Source organism: Neolamprologus brichardi, chromosome 3 (assembly GCF_056152115.1).
Source record: "Neolamprologus brichardi isolate AB-2024 chromosome 3, ASM5615211v1, whole genome shotgun sequence".
NCBI classification, from domain to species: Eukaryota; Metazoa; Chordata; class Actinopteri; order Cichliformes; family Cichlidae; genus Neolamprologus; species Neolamprologus brichardi.
Window position 1 is genome coordinate 1829269 of NC_142106.1, and position 23131 is coordinate 1852399.

The following is a 23131-nucleotide window of genomic DNA, read 5'->3' on the forward strand; positions in this document are numbered from 1 at the left end:
TATTGGCACCACGGCACCAAACTCTGATGAACCAGTGGAAACGCTGGTGTTCTCCTTAGGCCTAAACAACAGGTCACAAAGGGACAAGAACACACCAGTCACAGAGCTGAAAAAGGCGTTGAAGAAAGCCCAGGAAGAGTTTCCTGATGCTGACATCCACATCCCTATTGTTAACTTTTCCTCAGCCCTGCCCCAGAATGAGCAGGAGACATTGTTGCACCCGAACACTTTCATTTCAGATTTGGACAATCACATCCCTGCTCAGCTCTCGCCACTAGAAGGTACTGTCGCTCTTTCCTTAGGAAATGTCTTAAATCATTCCTACAGACCAAACCCATTGATTTAGCTCCTTTTTTTGCCAGTGGTTGTGACATATGCCCCATCAACATGCAAATTGGTAAGATGATTAAGAACCACTTTCAAAATCTTTTCCAGAAAACCCAAATGCTGGGGGATTATAAAGTAATTGCTGCCTTTAGAAGGAACACAAACCTGAGGGATTTTCTCATCAAGGCAAAAGTTTCACCTTTCTCTGAGCCCAAACTCAGATCAGGGGCATTTCTTTCAGCACCAAAAATGGCTGCGCAGCTTTTCAAATGGCAATGTGTTCCTCTCACAGTGTAACGGTACTCCACGCTCTAAGAACTGTGTTTATTTGATTACCTGTAGTAAATGTGGTATCCAGTATGTTGGTGAGACAGCTAACACACTCCTGACCAGATTTACCCAGCACAGATATAATGTGTTAAGAAGCAGATACTCCGCCCCCGCCCTCATCACCTCGAGGCTGAAACTCGCCCAGCCTTCGGTTGGCAATCACCGGACCAGACCCCCGCAAACACTTCAGTCTCCGGGGCCTCGCTCTGGGCGACCCCCCGCAAACACTTCAGTCTCCGGGGCCTCGCTCTGGGCGACCCTGTATGCCGGGCCCTTTTCCGAGAGTCCAAAGACATAGATCCCCACCACCACGAGAGCCGTGGACAGCGATGAGGCGGCGACTCTACTCCCCACGGCTGTTATGGAACTCACAAAATGAACCGTAAAGTACCTTATTAATTCGCTAATCCAGAAGCACTGGCAAGATGTGTGCCAAGACATGAATGTGTCAAGACATGAATGTCGACTCTGCGACATTCATGTCTTTTCCTGCTGGAAAAATATTACTTTTTCAGATACTATGATGAACTCTGCAAAAGATTATAGAATGGACATTTTCACTAACACATTATTGCAAATTTTACGTTTAGAGGGTTTTTCACCACCAGCGGCTCAAGTCAGAGGCGTTGCCCAGGCTTATCCGTTTGAATTGAGAGATGTCCGTGATATAGAGACCGCGCTGCAAGAAATTGACGCCAGCGTCACAGAAGTGACAAGGAGTGTGAGTCATAAAGTACTAGACGAGATTTACTCACTCTGGCTCTCCTAGTAATCGTTTTCTTCTCTTCCCTATTATTATTTTTCTCAACATGTTTTATTTTTCTTGTTTTTAGCTTTGTTGTTTTTTCTGTTTTTCTTACTGTTCAGCATTGTTTTTACCCGTTTTAAATGTATTATTTTTTTCATTACAGCAAATAAAACCGTTTTGGAAAACCGTTACATCAAATAAAACTTTCTTGGAAAAGCATTGCAAGAATCGAATTCGTTGTTTGTTTTTACTTTTTCAACTGTAATGATTTTAATGACATCAAGTCAAACCAAGAAGCAAGCAACAATGTCTTTACTTCACGAGCGATCAAGCGATTGCACCTTGAGCGAATTGGATCTGTTTACAGCACCACTGACTCAGTTTTCGATCGAGGACAAATGTTATTCAGAAATGTTACCAGTAACAGCGCTCACAGATCGGGGACCTCTGGAATCTTATGTGCCTGGAAACGGGTTGCATTACCTGGATTTAAATGACACACTGCTGAGTTTAGGGCTGAAAATAACAAAACCAGATGGTAGTGATATCCATGCGGACGCTAATGTTGGAATTATAAATTACCCTATAAACACCATTTTTTCGCAATGTGACATGACACTGGGCGACAGACTGATATCACAAGCCAGCTCAACTCACCCATATAGGGCTATAATTGAGACCTATTTAAATTACTCAGAAGAAAGTCTGAAAACTCAATTTAATGCAGGTCTGTTTTACAAAGATACTGCAGGCACCCATGACTCCCATGTTGTAAATAATGGACCTAACAGAGGATTAGTCCGGTGGGCTGTGTACAGTGAATGCTCGCGAGAGTTCCACGTCATGGGCCTGTTACACTCAGAATTTTTTTCTGCGTAAGACTATTGCTCAATAATGTGGATTTGAGGGTTAAGCTCACGAGAGCCAGCAATGCTTTCAGCCTCATGGAGCCTCAAAATGCGACTTACCATCTCAATATTCTGAGAGCCTCGTTATTCATATGGAAAGTCACGGTGTCCCCCGCTGTGCGCGTAGGCCATGCGTCTGCTCTCATGCAAGCCAATGCATTATATCCTATCCTATATATATCCCATCTCCCGGATTAATGTAAAAACATTTTCAATACCCGAAAATTCGCGGATATCACATCATGAGATTTTTTATGATCTCCTGTTGAGGTTAAGACTGGCACTGCGCTCCCACAAGACATCTGACTTCGACAACTAGCGCCGCTCAGACTGTTTGTGAGTTCACATAGGCCCCTGCCTCCGGACCACTTCAACAACAACAACAACAACTGGCGCCTCTTTCCTTAAGTGTTAATCTTCCTTTTAACCATTCTGTCAAACCTTTCATCTTCAAAAACCATGCAAATAGGGTTTGTAATACTTGGAATACACTTTAAAAATATATAAGCTTGCCTTTATCACCCGGAGCTAAAAAGTGCTAGTACACTATACTGTAGCAGCAATAATCTTTCGAAATTTTCAGGACCCTAAAAACAACTTTGGGTTTATCGCGGTTGTTTACCCACCCAGAGGACTCAATTTTCCTGTTTTACCCTATAAAACAACAGCTGCTACCAGGCATCACTTTAGACCCTGAAAACAAAACTAAACCCTGATAAAAGACAGATGGCCAAACTGTGTTTAAACTCATTTTGGGATAAATTTGAGCAGAGAAATAATCTCACACAGAGCAAACTGGTGAGTGACCCCGAGGAATTCTTTAACCTCATGTTCTCTCCAAAATACAAAGTGAGCTATTTCTCTTTTGTCAGTGATGATGTGGCTCTTATTCAATGGTGTTATGGTGATCTCTGTACTCCACAGATAACATCTTATTTGCGGCCTTCACTACTTCATATGGGTGTTGAAACTCTATAGTTACTTAGTAAATTGCTCTGTGCTGCAACTGACCTATGATTTTATGATTTAGGATGATTTTAATACAGAGTTTGTTGCAGCTGGACCTAAAAGTTATGGGTACATGACCAAAAAAGGTAAAGTTGTTTTGAAAGCAAAAGGAATCACACAAACACATGATGTCTGCGAGAAGGTCAACTTTGAATCTGTAAAGATTCTTGTTGACAATTACATTGATAACTGTGAAGGAGGGTCTACACTTGAGGCCCCTCAGCACAGTATCATTTTTAATAAAGCGGCCTTTTCACTACAAAATTCATCATTCCCCCCCAAAAAATTCCGTGTTGTTTATGACAAGCGTAGATTGCTCCAGGAGGTCTGACTTTACCCTTTGATTATTTTCTTTTAACTTTTTTTTTTTTAATGTTTCAGCCTGCTTTAATCAAGTTTGATCACAGACTTCAAATCCCATTTTCCTGTATGGTTGTCGGGCCTAGTGGCTCAGGAAAAACTTTGTGAAATCTGTATTGGAAAACTGTGTATAAGTTTTGAACAAACTTGTTGACAATGTTGTGTGGGTTTATACATCCTTTCAACCTCTGTATTCTGAGCTTCAAGAGAAAAATAAAAGCATTAAATTCATTGAAGGTCTCCCTGATTCTTTTGAAGATGCGAGTTTGTTTCCATCACACCAGAGTCCTCTCATTGTACTGGACAATGTTATTTTTCAAGCTTCAAATCATCCAGAAGTGGTCTAGATTTTCACACAGTACAGACACCATAAAAATATGAGTGTCCTGATGTTGACTCAGAATATGTTTCTACAGGGTAAACACAGCAGAAAGATCAGTCTGAACAGTACTTATATGGTGTTACTTAAAAACCCTTGTGATAAATTACAAGTTTATACACTAGCTAGACAAATTTGTCCAGGACATGTGAGGAGGGATATTATACCCCTTATGTCAAACTGAGTGATTTATGGCCCCTAGAAAGATTTATGGCCCCAGGAAGTAATAAAAATATGATATTCATAAAAATATGATATTCATAGTTCATTGCTTTTCCCCCTTAAAAATAACTGATTATTTAAGTTTCTTATATATCAAATAGCATTCTTTTATTTTTTTAATCCATTAAAAAAAAAAGTTTTGTTTTTTTTTTATGCTTAAAAAACGGCATCTGGTGGTGGGTCAGCGTGTGTGCGAGGGCGCGTGCCCAAGGCTGTGTGTCTGGGCGCGCGCGTGGGCGCACCTGTGTCTCCGGACTCACTTTGTGTGTCTCAGGTCCGTGCTTGTGTGTTTAAAAATGTGTTAAACCATAGTGAAACTGCTTAGTTAAACTTGTGCTTTTGTAACGTTCAGTATGGCCAGAAATACAGGCTGCATGCCTTGGGGCAAAACTTTATTTCAATTTATATGCATTTGTTTAATCCGGACAAGGAGATTTAGAATAAAACTCAGAATCATGAAAAAAAATAAAACGAAAAACGCATCGCGGCTCCCAACATAAAAAACTCTTTTCTCCAAAAAAAACCCCCTGTTAGGTACCCCTCTTTTCCCCAAACCTTATATTCGGAAACAGGGGAAATATCCTGAAAAAATCCTTAGTCTCCCCGCGGCTCCCACCCCGATCCTCCGCGGAGTAAAGGCAAAACTCCTTAAAAAAAATCCTCCGCGTTTTCTCCAAAACACCTGAAAAAACCTTACTCGTTTTTCTCAAATTTACCCCGATCCTTAGACTAAATAACCAGGGAAAAACTCCTGAAAACCCTGCTAGCTACCCCTTTTATTCCCAAAAAACCTTATATTTGGAAACAGGGGAAACATCCTGAAAATTCCTTAGTCTGTTTTCTTCAAAACGATCCCTCTTACCAGCTACCTCTAAAATTCAACGCAGAGTCTAAGTTCTCCCTTTGCTCTTAATCGATCCGCTTCAAGAGCAAAATATTTCCTGCTTGTTCGCTCCACATCTGCCGCTTAATGATTCTGGCTATTCGTTCGAATTTTCTGCCAGAGACCAACTCCGCCTAACTTAGCCCCGCTGCCAATCACATAACAATGGGGCGGCTCCCTTCGCACCCCGGTTAGCCAATCGGCTACAGGTCTGATTTTTATATCTCCCGCTGAGGTTATGACTGCCGGCGCTCTCCCACAAGACCTCTGACTTCAGCCATATCAACAACTGGCGCCGCTCAGGCTGCTTGCGACTTCGCATAGGGACCTGCCGATTTCAACAACAGCTGGCGCCTTTTTCCTTCTATGCATATCAAACGGTAAGTTTTACACTTTCCTTTTAACGATTTCTGTCAAAAAGCTTTTTCATCTTCAAAAGACATGCAAATAGGCTCTGTAATACCTGGAATACACTTTTTAAAATATATATAAGCTCGCCTCTAACACTCCGAGCTAAAAGTGCTTTAGTACACAATACCAGCGAACATGTCCTCCTCGGGTACCTCATTTTTCTTACTCTTGTTCATATAATGTTTATATTTTCCTGTTTTTCCTGTTTTTGAATACTCGTTATTTCTTTTTAGACTCTGAAATAAGCGTGCTCAACTCCTCTCTTTTAGACTCTCTCGATCAAATTGGTATGGTTCATTCTTGTTCTCACTCTTAACAGCTATTTGTGCAAGAGAAAAATTTAAAAAAAAATTTACCCTCTTTTCCATTTTTCTCAAACTTTCTAGATGTAGCAGACTTTGAGAGGTTTATTTTTTCTAGTTCACCGAGTTCGTCTCCACCAGTGCTCCAACGCTCCACTGGTAAGAATATCCGGCTATCGACCCATGAAAGAGAACATCTGCTCTCTACGCTAGGTCGCCCTGCTTCTTCCGGCCCCAGTTCCAACCCTGCCGGAGCTTGTGCTCTCCCCAGAGCCTCTGGGAAAAACTGTCCTCTGTCCACCCGGGAGAGGCACGATTTGCTTCGTCCCCGTGCTCCGGCGAATCGGAGCACCACAAGCGCTTCCTCTTCTCTGCAATCAGGCACACGAGATGCACCGTGCCTGCCTTTGAGATCCAATCACGGTTAGTCTCTGTAGAGGAATTTCTTTTACCTAGGTATTTAATCGCATTATGTTATTGTATTAACATGTCTGACACTCATACTTAAGACAAATGGTAGGGGGTGTAGTAAGGATGTTGGGGAAACAGGAACTCCAGAGGACCAGTCTTTTGTCTCTTGAGGACTCTGGGAAGTAGCAAGGGAGTGTGAACTTTAAGGTGTGAAACAGCTGTGTACTGCCTTTGTTCCTGGAGAAGGTATTTAGCTGAGAGTTATGCTAGGCTCAGAGAGAACTCTGCTGACCGTCTGTCCCGCGGCCATGGGGGCTCCACAAGCTTGTTTGTCTGTTCTTTTGTGTGCATGGATTAAAAGAATGTTAGCTACCGCTCACCGCTCGTCTGCAGGCTTTATTTAAGTGGAAAACCTCCACAACAAAATGGCGCTGCGAGCAGGGTGGTCCGTGTGGTCGCTGAACAACGGTTCCGTGGACGGGCTGATCACCCCTGAGGGAAAAGGTACCTTTGTCCTACCAGCTGTTGAAGCGAAGGAAATGGAGGAGTCACGGAGCCGTGTGTTTCAGTCACCACCGAGATCATCGATTTTGAGGGGACTTCTGCAGATGGGTGAGTTGTAGCTAACTTTGTATACAGTTATGAGGAGTTTTTTGTCTGGCCGAGGGGGGGAACGCTGGCCGACCCCGGAGTTCGAGTCTCCGGGAGGAAAACCTGGTGGTTTGAGGCCCCAGGCTTGTGTTGGGTACGGCTCATCACAAGGACAGTGGCTCGCGCACGTTGTTGGGGAGAAGCCGGCCCAGACCTGTGTTCGGTCCAAGTACGCCACAGGAACGGCGGTTCGGGTACACTGTCGGAATCCATCTCTGTGTACTATAGTGCACGGAGTGGCGGTGTTCGTTCCTTGGTCCGTAGAAGGCAAGGACCTCGCGGGGGACGCCTCGTGTAGTAAAATGGGATCTAGATCCAGTAGATCGGCAGACGTTCCACCAGGCGGCCAGAGACAAAACTCAATACGTGACTGTATGGTAAGAATTGAGTAAATGTGTAGTGTGTAAGATTGCAGAGAATGGTTGTGTGGGAAACGTTGATGTGTGTGTAAAAACAGTGAGAAACGGGGTTACAAAATGTTGAAAATGGGGAACAAAAACAAGAAAAAAAAAAAAAGAGAGAGGAGTGTAGAAATGTGTGTAACAGTTGTTTCCAACTAGAGGGAGAAGGTGGTACTGCAGGCCACCAGCTCCCCTAGGGTGGACACACACGAAATTTTTTTTTAGCAGAATTGTTGATAAAAATAAGCAAAATAGGAAGAGGGTTTGGTGTTTTTCAACGTAGAACAACTAAAATCTTTCTGGGTTTTTAAGAAAGGGGAGTTCAGAACCAGAGAGGGGAGATGTGTTGTTTTAAGCAATGAGAAGAATGATCAAAATGTCTCAGTGTGTCACTTGCAGGTGAAGAGCAGACCCGGATCAATTTTCCACGTGCAGCAGTCGGAAGAAAATTATAGGTTAACACCATTAGAAACACTCAAGCCAAGTTTTGGCTAAATTGTTTTACAGCTTAACTTCCACGTGTTTGTCACCCTGAGAACACAAGCTCCAAGAATCTCTCCCTGAAGACAAGAAATGCAGTTCCAGAACAACGAGATGGGTCTCGAGAGCTCACAGCAGCATCCTGAGCAGTGAAGAAAGGTCCAGCAGCTGTGCAAGACAGCGACAGCAAGGAGAAAAATGGCATCATCATGACTGGATGGATGGATGTGCATTTCCAACGAGCTGCACCTTCACTGTGTGTGAATGGACTTTTGAAAAGACTGCTTGAGTTGGACATTTGCCACTTTCAGCGCAAAAATGGCAAAATGAGAGTGTTAAAGACACAGGACAAAGCTGAAAGACAACTGACTCTCACTGGACTGCTGCAAGGGGGAGAGATGAGACCACAGTCAAAGGAGCAGGGGACAACATGGAGGAAGGCTGTTGTAGTGTGGGAATGAAATTTGGGTTTAGGAAACTGGGAAGAAAAACGACTGCCTTGCGTGGAGAATTGAAAAGTGTCTGGAGCACCGCAAAGAGGAGAGGTACACAAAATTACACAAACAGAAAATGCATTAATCCTACTGACACAAACACACATGCAATGAAGCTCATGAAGATCAAACAGCATTTTAAGCACTTCTGTTACCATCATCTTGTCCAGTTAGCTTAGTAGGTTAAGAAGTGATACATAGACTAGTGAACTAGTATTATTTTTGGGGAAGGATGATTGAATCAGCGGTGAATAGAATGCTGCGGGAGGGTCAGATGAGTGGGGACTAATAGATTATTGAGTTTCTGGTTTCTGATGTGTGAGGGAGGTCTTATCGTGACACACATCTGGGTACATGGGGAAAACAAAAACTCATTTTCTAATAGAATATTGTTGTTGTGTGAGGTGTGTGACTGGTGGATGAAAGTTTTGGGGATTTACTGATGCATTTTCCTTTGGTACCACTTTGAACCTGCCAATTAGTTGTTTTTGATCTATCATTCTAAGAGAGTACGCTTAGACAACTTCTAAAACTAGGCCTTCATATTTTTTGATTTTAACAGTGAACTGAGATTTTTGTTTGGCAATTTTCTCTTTTTTAAGCAGGCCTGCAAGATCGGGATCCAAAGCGCTACACAACATGTTGAACAATCGCAAGTGAGCTTCTCCAAAATTAAAATGGGCTCGGGAGAAAGCCACTTATTTGGGACAATCAGAAAACAAGTCCCTGTCAAAAAGGATTCAGCGAGGTAATCCAGTCTAAATTCTTTTTTTTTTCCTTTTTGAAATGACGTCATTGCTGGCAGTAGAAACTTATTGCGACACAAGAGGTTCTGCTATCAGCAATAAACACGGGGATTGACTGGACTGACAAAAACTTGACTGACTTGACACCAATATGCAAGATTGCACCTCCACCCAGAGAGACAAAAGGGTGGATGTATATATGTATGTTTCTTTGTTACAGGAGCAGAAAGGTGACAGCAACGGGTTGCATGGGCTTTTGGGCCGTGCTGACTTAACCTTTTAAATGCCACTTTCTGTGTCTTTATGAATTTACCAGCGGTGTGTTATTCATGACCTTGTATTGTTTACAGTGCAGAGGTCACTGTGAGAAAGTGTGCATACAGACGCGCTGCGCTAACATCTATATCACTTTTTTCCACAGCAAAGGGTTAATCATATGATCTAATCACATGATTTACAGCAGGACACACCACTGGCTAATGTTTTTTTTTTTCTTACGACAGGGCCTGGAGTAAAGCTACTTCAGGGGAGAAGCCCTGAGAATTTTTAAGAGACAATGCACAACTTTATTGTGCATGTCTAATTGTGCTAAGCTAACATAGGGCAAAAGAGGGTTTTTTCCAGGGAAGTTTTCATTTTTAAATTGCAGGAACCGTGACATGAGGGATATGGAAGGATTGACTGAGGCGCAGATGCAAACTATGACTAGGAGAGAACGCTTCAAGTGGACCACGGAGAAGCAGGGACCATCTGCAGGACAACAGACAAACGACAGTGGGCTTCCAAAGGATTGTCACGAGGAGATTTTGAACAGCAAAATCTTAAAATAAAATGAAAGAGTTTCGCCGTTGACGCTGAGGAAGACAACTAAGGTGTACGACGTGCTCTGCCTTAAATCTACAGCCACGTTGGAACAGAAATCGAGGGATGGAGAGAGCGTGCTAAGCTCCAAAAGTGACAGCGCAAGGAAGATCAGCGTTGGAATTATGACTCTGTAAATGGCACAGACACCAGGAGCCATGACTGTGACAGAGAATGGACCACCTAATGCTGTTTCACTTTGCCATGCAAAGTACTTTGACACTCTGGAGAAGACCTTTCCTCTGTATCATTGTTGTTGCCATTTGCATGTGAGAGCTTAGATTGTGGGGAAGATTAAAGATGAACAAAGGGTGGTGGGAGAACAGTGAAGTGAGGATACACAGTGTGAAACTCCTTTAAGTGTACAATAATGTTGATGTGATATACAGAATGTCAGGAAAGAAATTCTGGTTTTAATGTGATTCTTGATTTAAAAATAAAAGGGTGGGATTGTAGAGGAATTTCTTTTACCTAGGTATTTAATCACATTATTTATTGTATTAACATGTCTGACACTCATACTTAAGACAAATGGTAGGGGGTGTAGTAAGGATGTTCGGGAAACAGGAACTCCAGAGGACCAGTCTTTTGTCTCTTGAGGACTCTGGGAAGTAGCAAGGGAGTGTGAACTTTAAGGTGTGAAACAGCTGTGTACTGCCTTTGTTCCTGGAGAAGGTATTTAACTGAGAGCTATGCTAGGCTCAGGGAGAACTCTGCTGACCGTCTGTCCCGCGGCCATGGAGGGCTCCACAAGCTTGTTTGTCTGTTCTTTTGTGTGCATGAATTAAAGAATGTTAGCTACCGCTCACCGCTTGTCTGCAGGCTTTATTTAAGTGGAAAACCTCCACAACAGAAGTGACGGAAAATGCCGTAGGTCACATTAGATGCTGGAGAGTTGACAAGAAAAAAACCCTAAATGTTAGCTCAGAAAGCTTCAGTTATAATATACAATCAATTGACAAATAATAAACCAAATTTGTATAATCATCTCCAGCAGCCTGGAGGACAGGGAGGAGAAATTAGACGCTCTCCAAGAATACAACGACTTTACTGACATCCTGGAGTCAGTTGATAGGCGATTGTCCAGCTTGGATGCGATGTTGTCCCTGCTGAAGATTTTACACCAGGAATTTAAATCCCTGCGGGAATCTCTGGAATTCAGCCAGAATAAGGTGGAAACGGTCGCTGCTAAAAAAAGTCCTCGCTACGGGACTGAGTTAAATCTGTAACTGAGAATGTGGCCCATCTTAATACAGAAAATAAATGCAGGCCTGTAGTATGAGACAATATGTGTTTTCTGGTATCTCGGAGTCTGCTGAAGCAACTAATTAAAAGCTACGATCGAGTCCATCGTCTCAGACCTAAGAGGGTGCTGGGAGACAGCATCCTGTTGTGGAAAGACCAGCGAAAAGTTGCATCAAGGAGGTGAAAGGATTGGACTTCAGCATAAACCACCATTTCCCTAACGAGATCCTGGAGCAACACAATGTCTTGTTCCCAGTCTTCATTAATAAGGGCTCTACGTGGACGGACAGCTCTATCGTGACCCTGCATCACGCCCTGGTTATATTAACATCACTGCAGATAAGAATCTGAAACGTTGCTTCAGACGCCAACTACACTTAAAGAAAACAGTTCTGTGAAAATGAATTCTTGCTGTAGAAAAAGTTGAAAAATATTCAATATTCACAGCTTCACTAAAAGGATATTTGATTAAATATGAAGATTTTGTAAGGCTGTTGTACTTTGTATGAAAACAAAGTGAAAAAACATGGACGTATTATTATTTATAGGTAATTATGTTATGATTGTACTGCTTTGGCCCACTTTACATCTAATTAGGCTGCATGTTGACCCGTAAACCAAAACGACTTTGACACCCCTGATATACACTATAATAACCTGACTGGAACATCAGCATCTTTCCTCTGGGAAGCAGGGAAAGCTGTGATGAGGTAAAATTATTTCTTTCTTTTTTTTTTTTTAATGAAAAAAAAGAACAAAAATATTCCTGAATTGGAAACAAAAACATCACGAGGGGTGGTAGTTACATTCATAGGAGGAGATCGAGATAGAGAGGGATCCAGGGGCAACAACAAGAGACAACATTGACACATTAGAAAAGTACAGTAAAGAAAATAAGCGACACCAAGAAAAGAAGCAAAATCTGAAACCATTTCAATTTTATTGACAAAAGGCAAAGTGTAGAGTGTGCAAGAAAAGGATATCACATAGAACTCAAACAACCTGCACAGACACCTGAGAACAGTCCACCCATCAGTGCACTGGGAAGATAAAACACAGTCAAATGAGAGTGATGTTAATGAAGGTGCCAGTGTGTCTACTGCAACTGTAGCTGCTGCAGTATCTACAGCATCATGCAGTATACCACCACAACCACCTAAACCAACCCAGAGCTCTATGAGAAAGTTTTTGCAGACGTCTGTGACCCCAGCAAGACAGAACTTAATTGATAAAGACCTGTTCAAAATGATTGCACTTGATTTCAAACCATTTTTAGCTGTGGATGATAAAGGATTCAGGAACTTATTCATGCACTGAATCCTATGTATGTTTTGTTGCATGCAGATTGAGGATAGTTTCTTGCTGACGGTTGAAGTCCCGCATAGTCTTGATGTTTATTTTAGAAAGAACCGCATCTTCCACCAGAACACGATGCTGGATTCGCTCACAGGCCTTTAAAATAGAGAGTTTCTCTGGACTGTTGTGACTACCCTGAGGTGAGCACAACCACAAGTGTTTAGTTTAACTGTTGCTCCGAGTGCTGATGGGACGTTGTGCAGGTCCCTAGCCCTCTGCCATCTTTACTGTTTGTATAAGAGCAGCATCAACGAGGTCATCCCTGTCAGTGTGGCAGTAGAGGGTGTTGTCCCAGTGGGTCTTGTACAGCTGGTTAAACTATTGTGGCTGCTTGTCATGCCCCTCCACACCGAAGGACCTTGTTCCTCTGCTCAGCGGTAAGTGATGATTTGTCCTCTATCAGGCTAATCTCCACTAACACAGAGCAGAACATTTCCAGCTTTTCAAATCCAGGATGGCTTTTGTACTGCAGGCATCTTCCTGTAAAATGGATCCCATACAAACTTGGTCGGTAAATATATAAACAATTGTCTTTGTTTTCAGACAAGCAATGGGTGTTTTAATCGTTGCTTTGATGTACAAACTTTGTCCCTCATATGAAAAGTAAACCTAGCTACTCACACAGGCTGGAGGGTGAACAGTGGAGGTTATAATTGGTGAGTGTAATGTGGGGAAGGACAGCATGCAGCACAGTGTCGCATGCCTCCTCGTCACTCTGCAATGTTTCACCGGGATCATCTGGCTCGGGTTGCTCAGGCTGAACCACCTCCTCCTCAGGACCAGGTCCATCACTGACGATGTGCTACAGAGAGAAAATTACAGAGTCTCCTCTGCTCTGGCTGAACAAGTACTCCAGTCTGAGTAATTCAGTGGATGTGAGATCAGCTGGGCCACAGATGTTTACTTCTACAGGTTCTCCAAACAGCTGCTGACAGCGAGTGTTGAGGCCACTGATCAGTGCTGCAGAGTAAATCCTTTACCAACAAATACAGCATCTGAGCTCCTCCTTCCACCTTGCAATGCCACTTATCCGTAAGGACCTGAAAACAACAATAATAATGGAAATGTCGATGACATGACCACAAGTGTAATTTGTCACAAGTATACAGATTACAGCCGTGTACCTGAAATCATGTTAGGAAGTTATTCGTGAAAACCTTCCAGGCTGTTGCTTCCACGCAGACATTTTTAATCGGGAACATCCACGTTGTTTTTTCTTGTGGTAGCCACCCTGTACATGTTTGTGTCTGCTGGGTCCTGAACGCACTCCAGGTGTCACTGCTGTGCTGCCCACATCTCAACAGGGAGCCCTGGAAATAAACAGACAGAGAAACTTTGTGTGATCTTCAGTTTGTCACAATGTAAATTCATGTTTTAATACTCTTCTGGAATGAGGACTTTCCTACCAGGTGTTTTGAACTCAATAACCAAATGGATGATCCGAAATGTTTCCTGAGGCGTCAGTGTGACCCTCCGCACATGCTGTTTTAACTGTCCCTGGAAATGTACAGGCAGACAACTTCGGATCCAGACTGCATTGTTACTGGGTCCTTTGCTCTGACGACCCTTATAAGCAGGTCTTCGCGGTTTTAAGGCAGCAGTGCCCCAGCTAGTGCAGACTTAAATGCAGAGTACTTTGCACGAGACTCTGTACGGATGGCTGCGTCAAACCAGGGGATCCAGTGAAAGATGTCCAGACACACAACCATCCCACAGTCCACCCAACGCTGAAACAAGGCCTCTACTACTGATGGTCCCTTTGCACGACAACAAGCATCCAAAATGTTGGGAACAGGCTAGTTGGCCAAGTGAAACCTCTGACTCCACATCACATTGGTTCCAGCTTGTCAAAGGACTCCTCACAGGTTAGCACAGAGTGTGATTCGTGTGATTCTCTTTATCTGCCGCTTCTGTCTCTCAGAAGGCGTGCAACATTCTTATCCACACCACGCCTGCAAGGACTCTCACAATTAAGATCTCGATGTTAAATTGAGTGAGCGATTGAAAAATTGAAAAAAACTTAAAGCTTTTAAAATACACGTGAACATGATGGTCATTTTACTCACTTGCTAGTCAAGATGGCAGGGAACATGGCTTGATGTTCCTCACTGAGCTGTGATTAAATTGCTGAACTCCAGGCGAGCCACTGACCACTTTTCCTCCTCTGCCACTTCTGCCTTTGTCCATGGTCCGCAGCACAGGACCTCAGTAAGCATCGTGTACCAGTTGGACACATCACAGATGTGACGTACCTTAAGTATATAAGGAAGAAGAGGGAAAATGTAAATATGAATCCAGGATGGGGGTTTTACTGTTTACATTTGAGTAAAGTATTAATGTGGAATTACACGGTGGTGATAGCCAGACTTATATAGGTGAACCTCCTCACACTCATCAGCTTGAGGATACTTCTAGGAGCACTTACACACTCCAACAGAGTGCCACAAAAATATGCGGCTGTGAAAAAAAGAGCCGTACACTGATCACAGCACCTCAGGAGGTTCTGGTGGGTAAAAACAAATGCGATCAGATTTCATCACCCGTCGCCTCTTTAACACACCAGTAGTGCCCCTGTATGTCTGAACAGGGGTGAACAGCCTTCTGTCAGTGTCCTTTTTAAGCCAGGAAAAGTCAGCAGATGGGATATATCAGGATTTTCCCAGAGACACACCCATCCCTCTGTCTCCACCTGAAACACACACAGATAGAATAGAATATTGGTTATTGGTAACTTTATTGTCCCTAACGGGAAAATGATTTGGAGTATGTCTGTACGAACAAACAAACAGACAACCAACACATCACATACACACTCCAATATAATATAATATAAGCCTGAGAAAACAACCTAGATTTTTCATTAAAAAAGTACAATATGCAATGGCAACAACACTCATGGTTTAGTGTTATTAACTATGATAATAGCAGTAGGTACAAAAGACAATCTATGTCTCTTTGTCTTCACTGCAGGCACTTGATAACGACGACCTGATGGAAGCAGTTGAAAATCATTAAAGAGAGGATGATCTGAGCACAACAGGACAGAGGTCGCCTTCCTCAGCACCTGCCTGTTATAAAAGTCCACAAGCTGGACCTGAGACCTCCCTGAAATCTGACCAGCCACTTTAACCAGGTTGTTAAGTCTGGTCTTATTATTCAGGGACATATTACCGTACCAAGCAATGATACAGAAGGTTAAAACAGATTCAATAAAACTTTTAGAAAAAAGAGTCATCATTTCAGATGAAACATTGAAACCTCTCAACCTCCTTAAAAAGTCTTTGTTGAACCTTTTTCACTGTAGCAGCAAGATGTGACTCAAAGGACAGAGACTTATCAAGAACAACCCCCAAATACTTATAACTGTCCACCAGTTCAATGGCTGCACCATTTACCACTGTTAGCGCAGGATGGGGGGATGTCTTCCTGAAGTCAATAACCATGTCCTTGGTTTTCAAGGTGTTGATCATTAAGAAGGGCTGGTCACACCACGAAACAAACTCATCCACAACAGGCCCGTAGGAATCCTCTTCACCATGAAGGAGGCTTACAATGACTGTGTCATCTGCGTATTTAATGAAACGCCTGTTGGCCTGTGTACTGCGACGGTCATTAGTGTACAAAATATACAGTAGAGGAGAGAGACAACAACCTTGTGGTGAGCCAGTAGAAGAGTTCAGCTGTTTGGAAAAACAACCGTTCACTCTCACACACTGAGATCTGTCAGTTAAAAAGTCTAAAATCCAACCAACGAGATTAAAATCAAGTTTAAACTGGTTACGAAGCTTATCAACTAAAAGATGTGGCTGGATAGTATTAAAAGCTGAGGAAAAATCAATAAATAAGAGCCGAGCGTGAGCTTTGGCGCCATCAAGATGGCGATGAAGGAAGTTCAACAGAGTGACCACTGCATCATCAACACCTCTACGAGGCCTGTATGCAAATTGTAGTGGGTCTATAAACTTCTCTACTTGCTGCAGGATCTCCTTCCTGACAAGGTTTTCAAAGGACTTCATCACTAAGGATGTTAAAGCAACAGGCCTAAAATCATTTAGTGATGTAGGTTTTGTGGTCTTAGCAACTGGAGAAATAATTGATTTTTTCCATACATCTGGAACCTTCTGTTGCTGAAGAGATAAAAGAAAGATGCAATAAAAAAATATTGCATAATTGCTCACTTCCTCACTTCTCAGTAAAGTCTTGTAAACTGGCAGAAGATGCACCGTGTTGTGATCCGAGGATCCGAGGGCGGGGCCAGCCACAGATGTATACGCACTTTTTATGGAACCGTAACATAGATCCAGAGTCTTATTGAAGCGTGTGGGACAGTTCACATACTGATAAAAACTGCTCAGTGTTTTCTTTAAGTTGCAGCGATTAAAGTCCCCAAGAACAATATTAGGAGCCTCAGGAGAGAGAGATTGTAGTGAGTTGATGACGTTGAAGATGGTGTCAGTCGCATTCCTAGGATTCGCTTTAGGGTGGATGTAAACAACGGTGACGTTGATCTGTGGGAATTCCCTCGGCAGATAAAACGGCCTCAAAGACACAGAGAGGAGCTCAATGTCAGGCAGGCACACTTGTCTACGAACGGTCACGTTTTTACACCATTTCTGATTTATATACAAACACACCCCTCCTCCTTGAGATTTCTGGGTTGCTCCGGGGTCTCGATCCAAACGTATGGGAAACCCGAAGCCATTTAGTTCCAGAGAACAATCAGGGTCAGAATCCTTGAGCCAAGTCTCTGTGAATGCCATTAGACATGTATCCCTGTAGTCACGTAAGTGTGCGACATTCAAATGCAGTTCATCCAATTTACTCCTCAGAGACTGCAAATTAGCCAGGATTATTGATGGCAAAGGAATACGATTGTACCCCGCTTCCTTGCTTTGACTCTGTTAAAAACAAAAGTGCCCCTGTCGTTACTGGATAATCCATAGCTGGGAAACACTGGAGGGTGAGAAGAGTCCAGAGACGGGCCTTTCCACCGAAGATCCAGAAGAAACTCCCGTGAGTATGTAATTGTTTGAGAGTAGCAAACAAACAAACAACCATCAGGATTGCCAATAAAACCATGCGACAAAGCACAAGCCGATGCTATAGGATTTCCTCTGGCAAAAAAAATATATAAAGGAATAAAAGAATGAAATAAAATAAGTTAAAACACTGACACTGACAGAGAGAGACAACCTGCAGGTCGCCGCAAGAGCAGCGCCCCAATACAACACACACACATACATACCAATGCTCTAACTGAAATTGTTTGGATTTCAATTAAACAGGTGAATGACTCAAAGGTAATTGTATGGTATGATCATGACCCTGGGATGCAGGTGGCTCACTCAGTCCAACTGTGTCATGTTTTTTGGACCGTACAGCAGCCTCTGTGGACTCACGATGTTTGGGCTGCACAGCAGAATTATTTTGATGTGACTGTACAGTGGTCTCTAACTTCTTGAACAGGAAAGCTGAGGTCTGCCCAGTTCCCCACTTGTCAGACTTCACTCCAGAGGACGAGGAGTGTTGGGACTTTAGTACATCCATAAATGGGATGAAAGAGTGGTTTTGTAATTACGATTACTTTGTAGAAAAAGGTGGTTCCCCATCTCTCCCTTTCTTTGTGGATTTGTCAGCTCCATACTGTGCCTGTCAAGTATGCTGGAATCATGCATACCGTCAGCAATATCATCGTGAATGTTACACACTTAAAGAAAGTTTACAACGAGCAACATTCGCAGGTAAATGAGTATTAATGGTTTAGTAATCCTGCCTAGTATGATATTAAATATATGATACACTTACTACTTCATATATCCGACATCGTTTGTAACGAGCCACCGAAGCGGTGCCTTTTCATATTGTCCTAATGGCACCACCAGCTCTCCCAGACACTGCTGACGTGAAGGCGCGTGGATACAATCTGCTCGGAGAAGCTTCTCTGCGTGAGTCAACGCAGTGATTTGGCTGAGCAGCTCCAGTGGAGGTTTGGAGAAGACCAAACTTCCCACAGTAACGTGCCTCTTTGGTTGTAGGGCCGAGTGACGATGTGCACGGGCATCGACATTAGCAACGCGAATTGCTGGTGTAAAGAAAAGACTAGAAATGGGAGTAATAGAATAGATATTAGCCGTGAAGTAAAAGGGTTAAATGAGCTTTTCATCCTCATGTCATTTCAGCTAAATCCAGATACAAATATCTTAAAGTCGATAACTTACTGTAAAGATAAAAGAAATGCGACTTTCCAAACATAGCGGAGGTGCCGTTGTTGTTTTCTGGTGACGCAATTTCCGTCGACAGACGATTGGTAGTTTACAGTGGGCAAGCTCTCCTATTGGTCCACAGTTTGCGGGCGGGGCGAGCCCTTCTAATAATCAGAAGAAAGTTTGAAAGAAAAACTGCAAAACAGCTGCAACACTGAGTCATACTTTATTTACTGAGCTTCACAAAATGTTTAATTTTTGACCTGCGGTGAAAGTCTGCGCTCTGCTGTCACACTTACACATTTATAAGAGGAAGTTGAATGAAGCTCCGCCCCCCCCCACGTGTTAAACATGCAACAAACAAGGAAACTGACTGTTTTTTTTGTTTTTGTTTTTGTTTTGAGCGTCGTTCCAGACCATACTCCATACCAGTTGGTGGCGGTAATGCACCTTTCAATTGTTTGCCAACCGCCAGTACAAATGTAAGAAAGAAGAAGAAGAAGAAGCTCCGCCCCCCACGTGTTTAACATGCAACAAATCAGGAAACTGGCTATTCTTCGTCCTCAGTGAAGAGAGACGCACAGACGATCAGACTGAGTTCAGACCAAACTAGCAGCTTCCTCTGAGTGAGTCCAGCTACAGGAGAGAAAAGTGGAAAACTCCAACACTGCTGCTTCAAGCTGCTGACGCTCCACACACTGAAGGTGAGTTTGAGCAAAAACACGACTCAAAGGAAGTTTCAGTGAAGGTGGTAGAGGAGGGAGGGGAGCCAGGACTGACTGTACTTCCTGTCTGCTGTTTTCAGCTTCACTCACAGACTCAATGGCTTCCAGATCAGAGGAGGATCTCTGCTGTCCGGTCTGTCGGGAGGTCTTCAGAGATCCTGTTCTTCTGTCATGTAGCCACAGCTTCTGTAAAGACTGTCTGAAGAGATGGTGGAGGAAAAAAAAGGGAACGTACGTGTCCAGTTTGTAAGGAAATATCAGTGTATGATCCACCTTTAAACCGAGCTTTAAAGAACCTGTGTGAGTCGTTCTTACAGGAGAGAGATCAGAGAGCTTCAGAGGCTCTCTGCAGTCTGCACTCTGAGAAACTCAAACTCTTCTGTCTGGACCATCAGCAGCCAGTGTGTGTCGTCTGCAGAGACTCAGAAAAACACACCAATCACAGATTCAGACCCATCGATGAAGCTGCACAACAACACAAGAAGGAACTTCAGGAAACTTTGGAGCCCTTAAAGAAGAAGTTAAAGATTTGTGAAGAAGTTCAAGTGAAGTTTGATCAAACAGCAGAACACATTAAGGTCCAGGCCCGACACACAGAGAGGCAGATTAAGGAGCAGTTTAAGAAGCTTCACCAGTTTCTAGCAGAGGAAGAGGAGGCCAGGCTGGCTGCACTGAGGGAGGAAGAGGAGCAGAAGAGTGGGATGATGAAGGAGAAGATGGAGGCTCTGAGCAGAGAGATAGCAGCTCTTTCAGACACAGTCAGAGCCACAGAGGAGGAGCTGAGAGCTGAAGACGTCTCATTCCTGCACAACTACAAGGCTGCAGTGGAAAGAGTCCAGCGCTGCCCCCTGCTGGATGATCCACAGCTGCCCTCAAGAGCTCTGATAGACCAGGCCAAACACCTGGGCAACCTGACCTTCAACATCTGGAACAACATGAAGGACATGGTCTCCTACACTCCTGTCATTCTGGACCCAAACACTGCTCATCCAAACCTCATCCTGTCTGAAGATCTGACCAGTGTGAGAGCAGGAGGAGAGAGAGAGCAGCTTCCTGATAGTCCAGAGAGGATTGATCGTTACTGCTCTGTCCTGGGCTCTGAGGGCTTTAACTCAGGGACTCACAGCTGGGATGTTGATTTTGGAGACAGTATACGGTGGGGACTGGGTGTGTTAGCAGAGTCTGTGCAGAGGAAGGGACGCATACCGTCTGGATTATGGATAATAGGGTTCCATAAAGATAAATACTCAGCATTCTCACCACCAGCTCCTCTCACTGCTCTCTCAGTAGAGAAGAAGCTCCAGAGGATCAGAGTGAATCTGGACTGGAACAGAGGAAAGCTGTCGTTCTCTGATCCTGATACTAACACACACATACACACCTTCACACACACTTTCACTCACAGGATGTTTCCATTCATTAGCACTGGTTATGAAGTGAAGGTGTGTCCGTTGAAGGTGTCAGTGTCAGTGCAGCAGATGAGTTGAGGATGATGATATTTCTAATGTTGTTTCCTGTCAGTGAATTGAAGCTGTTAAACTGCAGCTGTCCTCCTGCTGCCTCGTTGTTCCAAAGCTCTTTGTTTCTCTTTTAGTTCTCACTGTTTCTTTCTGTTTCTGCTGTCCACCTTTTCACATGGAAAATCATTTCACTGTTTCTCACTGAATGACTCCCCAAACTAGATTTGAAATTCTATCAAGTTTCTAATCATTACAAGTGATTCATGTTTCTATTTGATGTGTAAATGGAGATGATTTAGTTTGCTGGGATATGGACTGACATGTGTTGAATGGGAGGAGCAGTTTGTTGTTGTCTTCTTGTCTGTTTATGACAACAATAAATCTATTGTTGAAACAATGATTCATGTTTAACTCCATATATGAAATGTTTCTGATCTTTGAATTCTGTTTGATTAAAGACTTTCTTCATGACACAAATGAGATTTCAGTGTATTAATAGAACTAAATAAGCTCAGAGTTGAAAGGCTGGAGTATTATGTACGTGCTTCACTGTCAGGATCTTCAGGGGGATTCAAAGGGAAACATCAAACTGCTGTAATGAGATCAACTAGTTGGGCTGAACACACTTATCTGTAGTTTGTCTCCATCCAGGATCATCAGAATATAATGAACATGTGTGAAGAGCCAAAAAATGCTGCTGCCCTCTCAGCATGATGAGCTCCAGCCTTTGTTAACAGGAAAACAGGAAACATGAGACAACTTTCAGAGACAGTAACCAACTGTGGCCACAAGATGGCAGCATCTGATCTGAGATCCTTTATGTTAACACAGAAACATTAGCTTTTGTCATGACTGATGAAGTTACTAGTTAATAAAGTTTCCAATAAAGTGTTTAATCGCAGCCACAGATGGACAGCAAATATCCCGTTTTTCTTCAGTGCATCTGTAATAAATATGTGCAAGTTTCAGTGCTTCGTTTAAACTGTATGATACTTATACTGACCCAGGGTCAGTGTAAAATACAATCCTAGCTGTGTGAACAAAGCCTGACTCCTTTAATCATGACAAACCTCAGGTTGCAGGTTATTATTACTCTTTCCTTCTGACACACCTGTCACACCTGAGAGTCAGCTAGAAACTTACAGTGACGTGGACATCATGCAAAGACTGCCAGACTCTGTAATACTGCAAATGATCAGTGACTCAGGTTAACACTAAACTTTAAACGGTCCCTCTTTGTCTCTGTGTGCTGAACATTTAGGATTGAGTCAGGCTGCATCAGCTGAAGCTGTTATTTGTATATATCAGTATTTTTTTTTTATTCAGGTGTGGGGAAAATACGTAAGACTGCAGTGAAGCGACGTACCAGATTAATACCTTGAAATCCTGTTTGACTTTTTGTTATTTTAATTCTCTTTTCCGAACTTACCGAACTATTAAGCTTTAGTAAGCTTTTATTAAGTTCTTATTTCATCATTTCTAAAGCATTACTTCTCCTCACTGTTCATTTCTAAATGTTTATTCTTGGTTAATAAAGCCCCATATAACATGTTCATTGTATCATTTTTAACTAAGTGATAAAGTATTTAGATGCACATCTATCTGTCTGTCTGTCTACATTTATCTATATATATACATAAATACATATACGGAGCTCCATTAACAGATGAGCTCCATGTTTGTGTGTTAATAAATGTTTTATAAATGATTTTTTTTTTTTTATCTAATTTTGTAATTCATTGTTTGCGACAGTTACAAGTTATTAAGTATTTTCTGTGACCTCATCTAAAGTGAAGTGTAATTTTGCCTTAAACTGTTTTTATAGTTGACTCAAAAAAGTCTCACATATCCTAACTACAGAAAAGTGTCACAAAGAACAAAGAGATGCAAAAGATTCAAATATTCTTTTTTGCCAGATTGAATCAAAGCCCACCTGAGGTTTGCAGGAGAAGAGTCTGAGTTTGTAGGAGGAGTTTAAGAGCGAAAGATGCACTGAGCCTCAGGATAGCCCAGCTTAAAGATAAAATATGAATAATGTTATAACGAAACAATATTTCACAAATAAGTGTTAACACCATGAACAAATTGTCCATCATGGCTGATAATGCAGGAGTTTGCAATGTCTTTAGTTGATTCCACTTTCCTCTGGTTTGTAGTCTGTTAGCTTTAGTCAGACAAGACAGCATCCAGTCAGCTTCAGTTTCAAAATGCTCCTGAAGT

The 23131-nt window shown here is 42.7% G+C and overlaps 2 protein-coding genes and 1 long non-coding RNA gene across 10 annotated transcripts in view; 2 read left to right on the top strand and 1 right to left on the bottom strand.

Moving 5' to 3' along the window:
* Positions 1-23131, top strand: part of LOC148103113 (uncharacterized) — a 29228-nt gene that overhangs the window by 356 nt on the left and 5741 nt on the right. The window contains exons 2-4 of the mRNA XM_087838067.1: positions 60-281; positions 5810-5863; positions 5963-6301. Coding sequence (XP_087694193.1) covers positions 60-281; positions 5810-5863; positions 5963-6301 — 615 coding nt within the window. The remainder of the gene's footprint in view (positions 1-59; positions 282-5809; positions 5864-5962; positions 6302-23131) is intronic.
* On the bottom strand, positions 12089-18841 carry LOC102787839 (uncharacterized). 8 transcript variants are annotated; one of them, XR_015718559.1, is made up of 6 exons: positions 18742-18841; positions 18329-18622; positions 14872-15212; positions 14590-14775; positions 13648-13833; positions 12089-13563 (listed from the first exon to the last, which is right to left on the bottom strand). It is a non-coding gene; the product is annotated as an uncharacterized LOC102787839 (long non-coding RNA). The 8 variants fall into 8 exon arrangements; XR_015718558.1 differs by having other exon boundaries at positions 13648-14475; XR_015718557.1 differs by having other exon boundaries at positions 13648-14486.
* On the top strand, positions 19255-21462 carry LOC148103114 (nuclear factor 7, ovary-like). The gene is made up of 2 exons (XM_087839450.1): positions 19255-19292; positions 19657-21462. Exons 1-2 carry the CDS (start codon positions 19255-19257, stop codon positions 20936-20938), a joined length of 1320 nt encoding a protein of 439 aa, XP_087695576.1. The 3' UTR covers positions 20939-21462.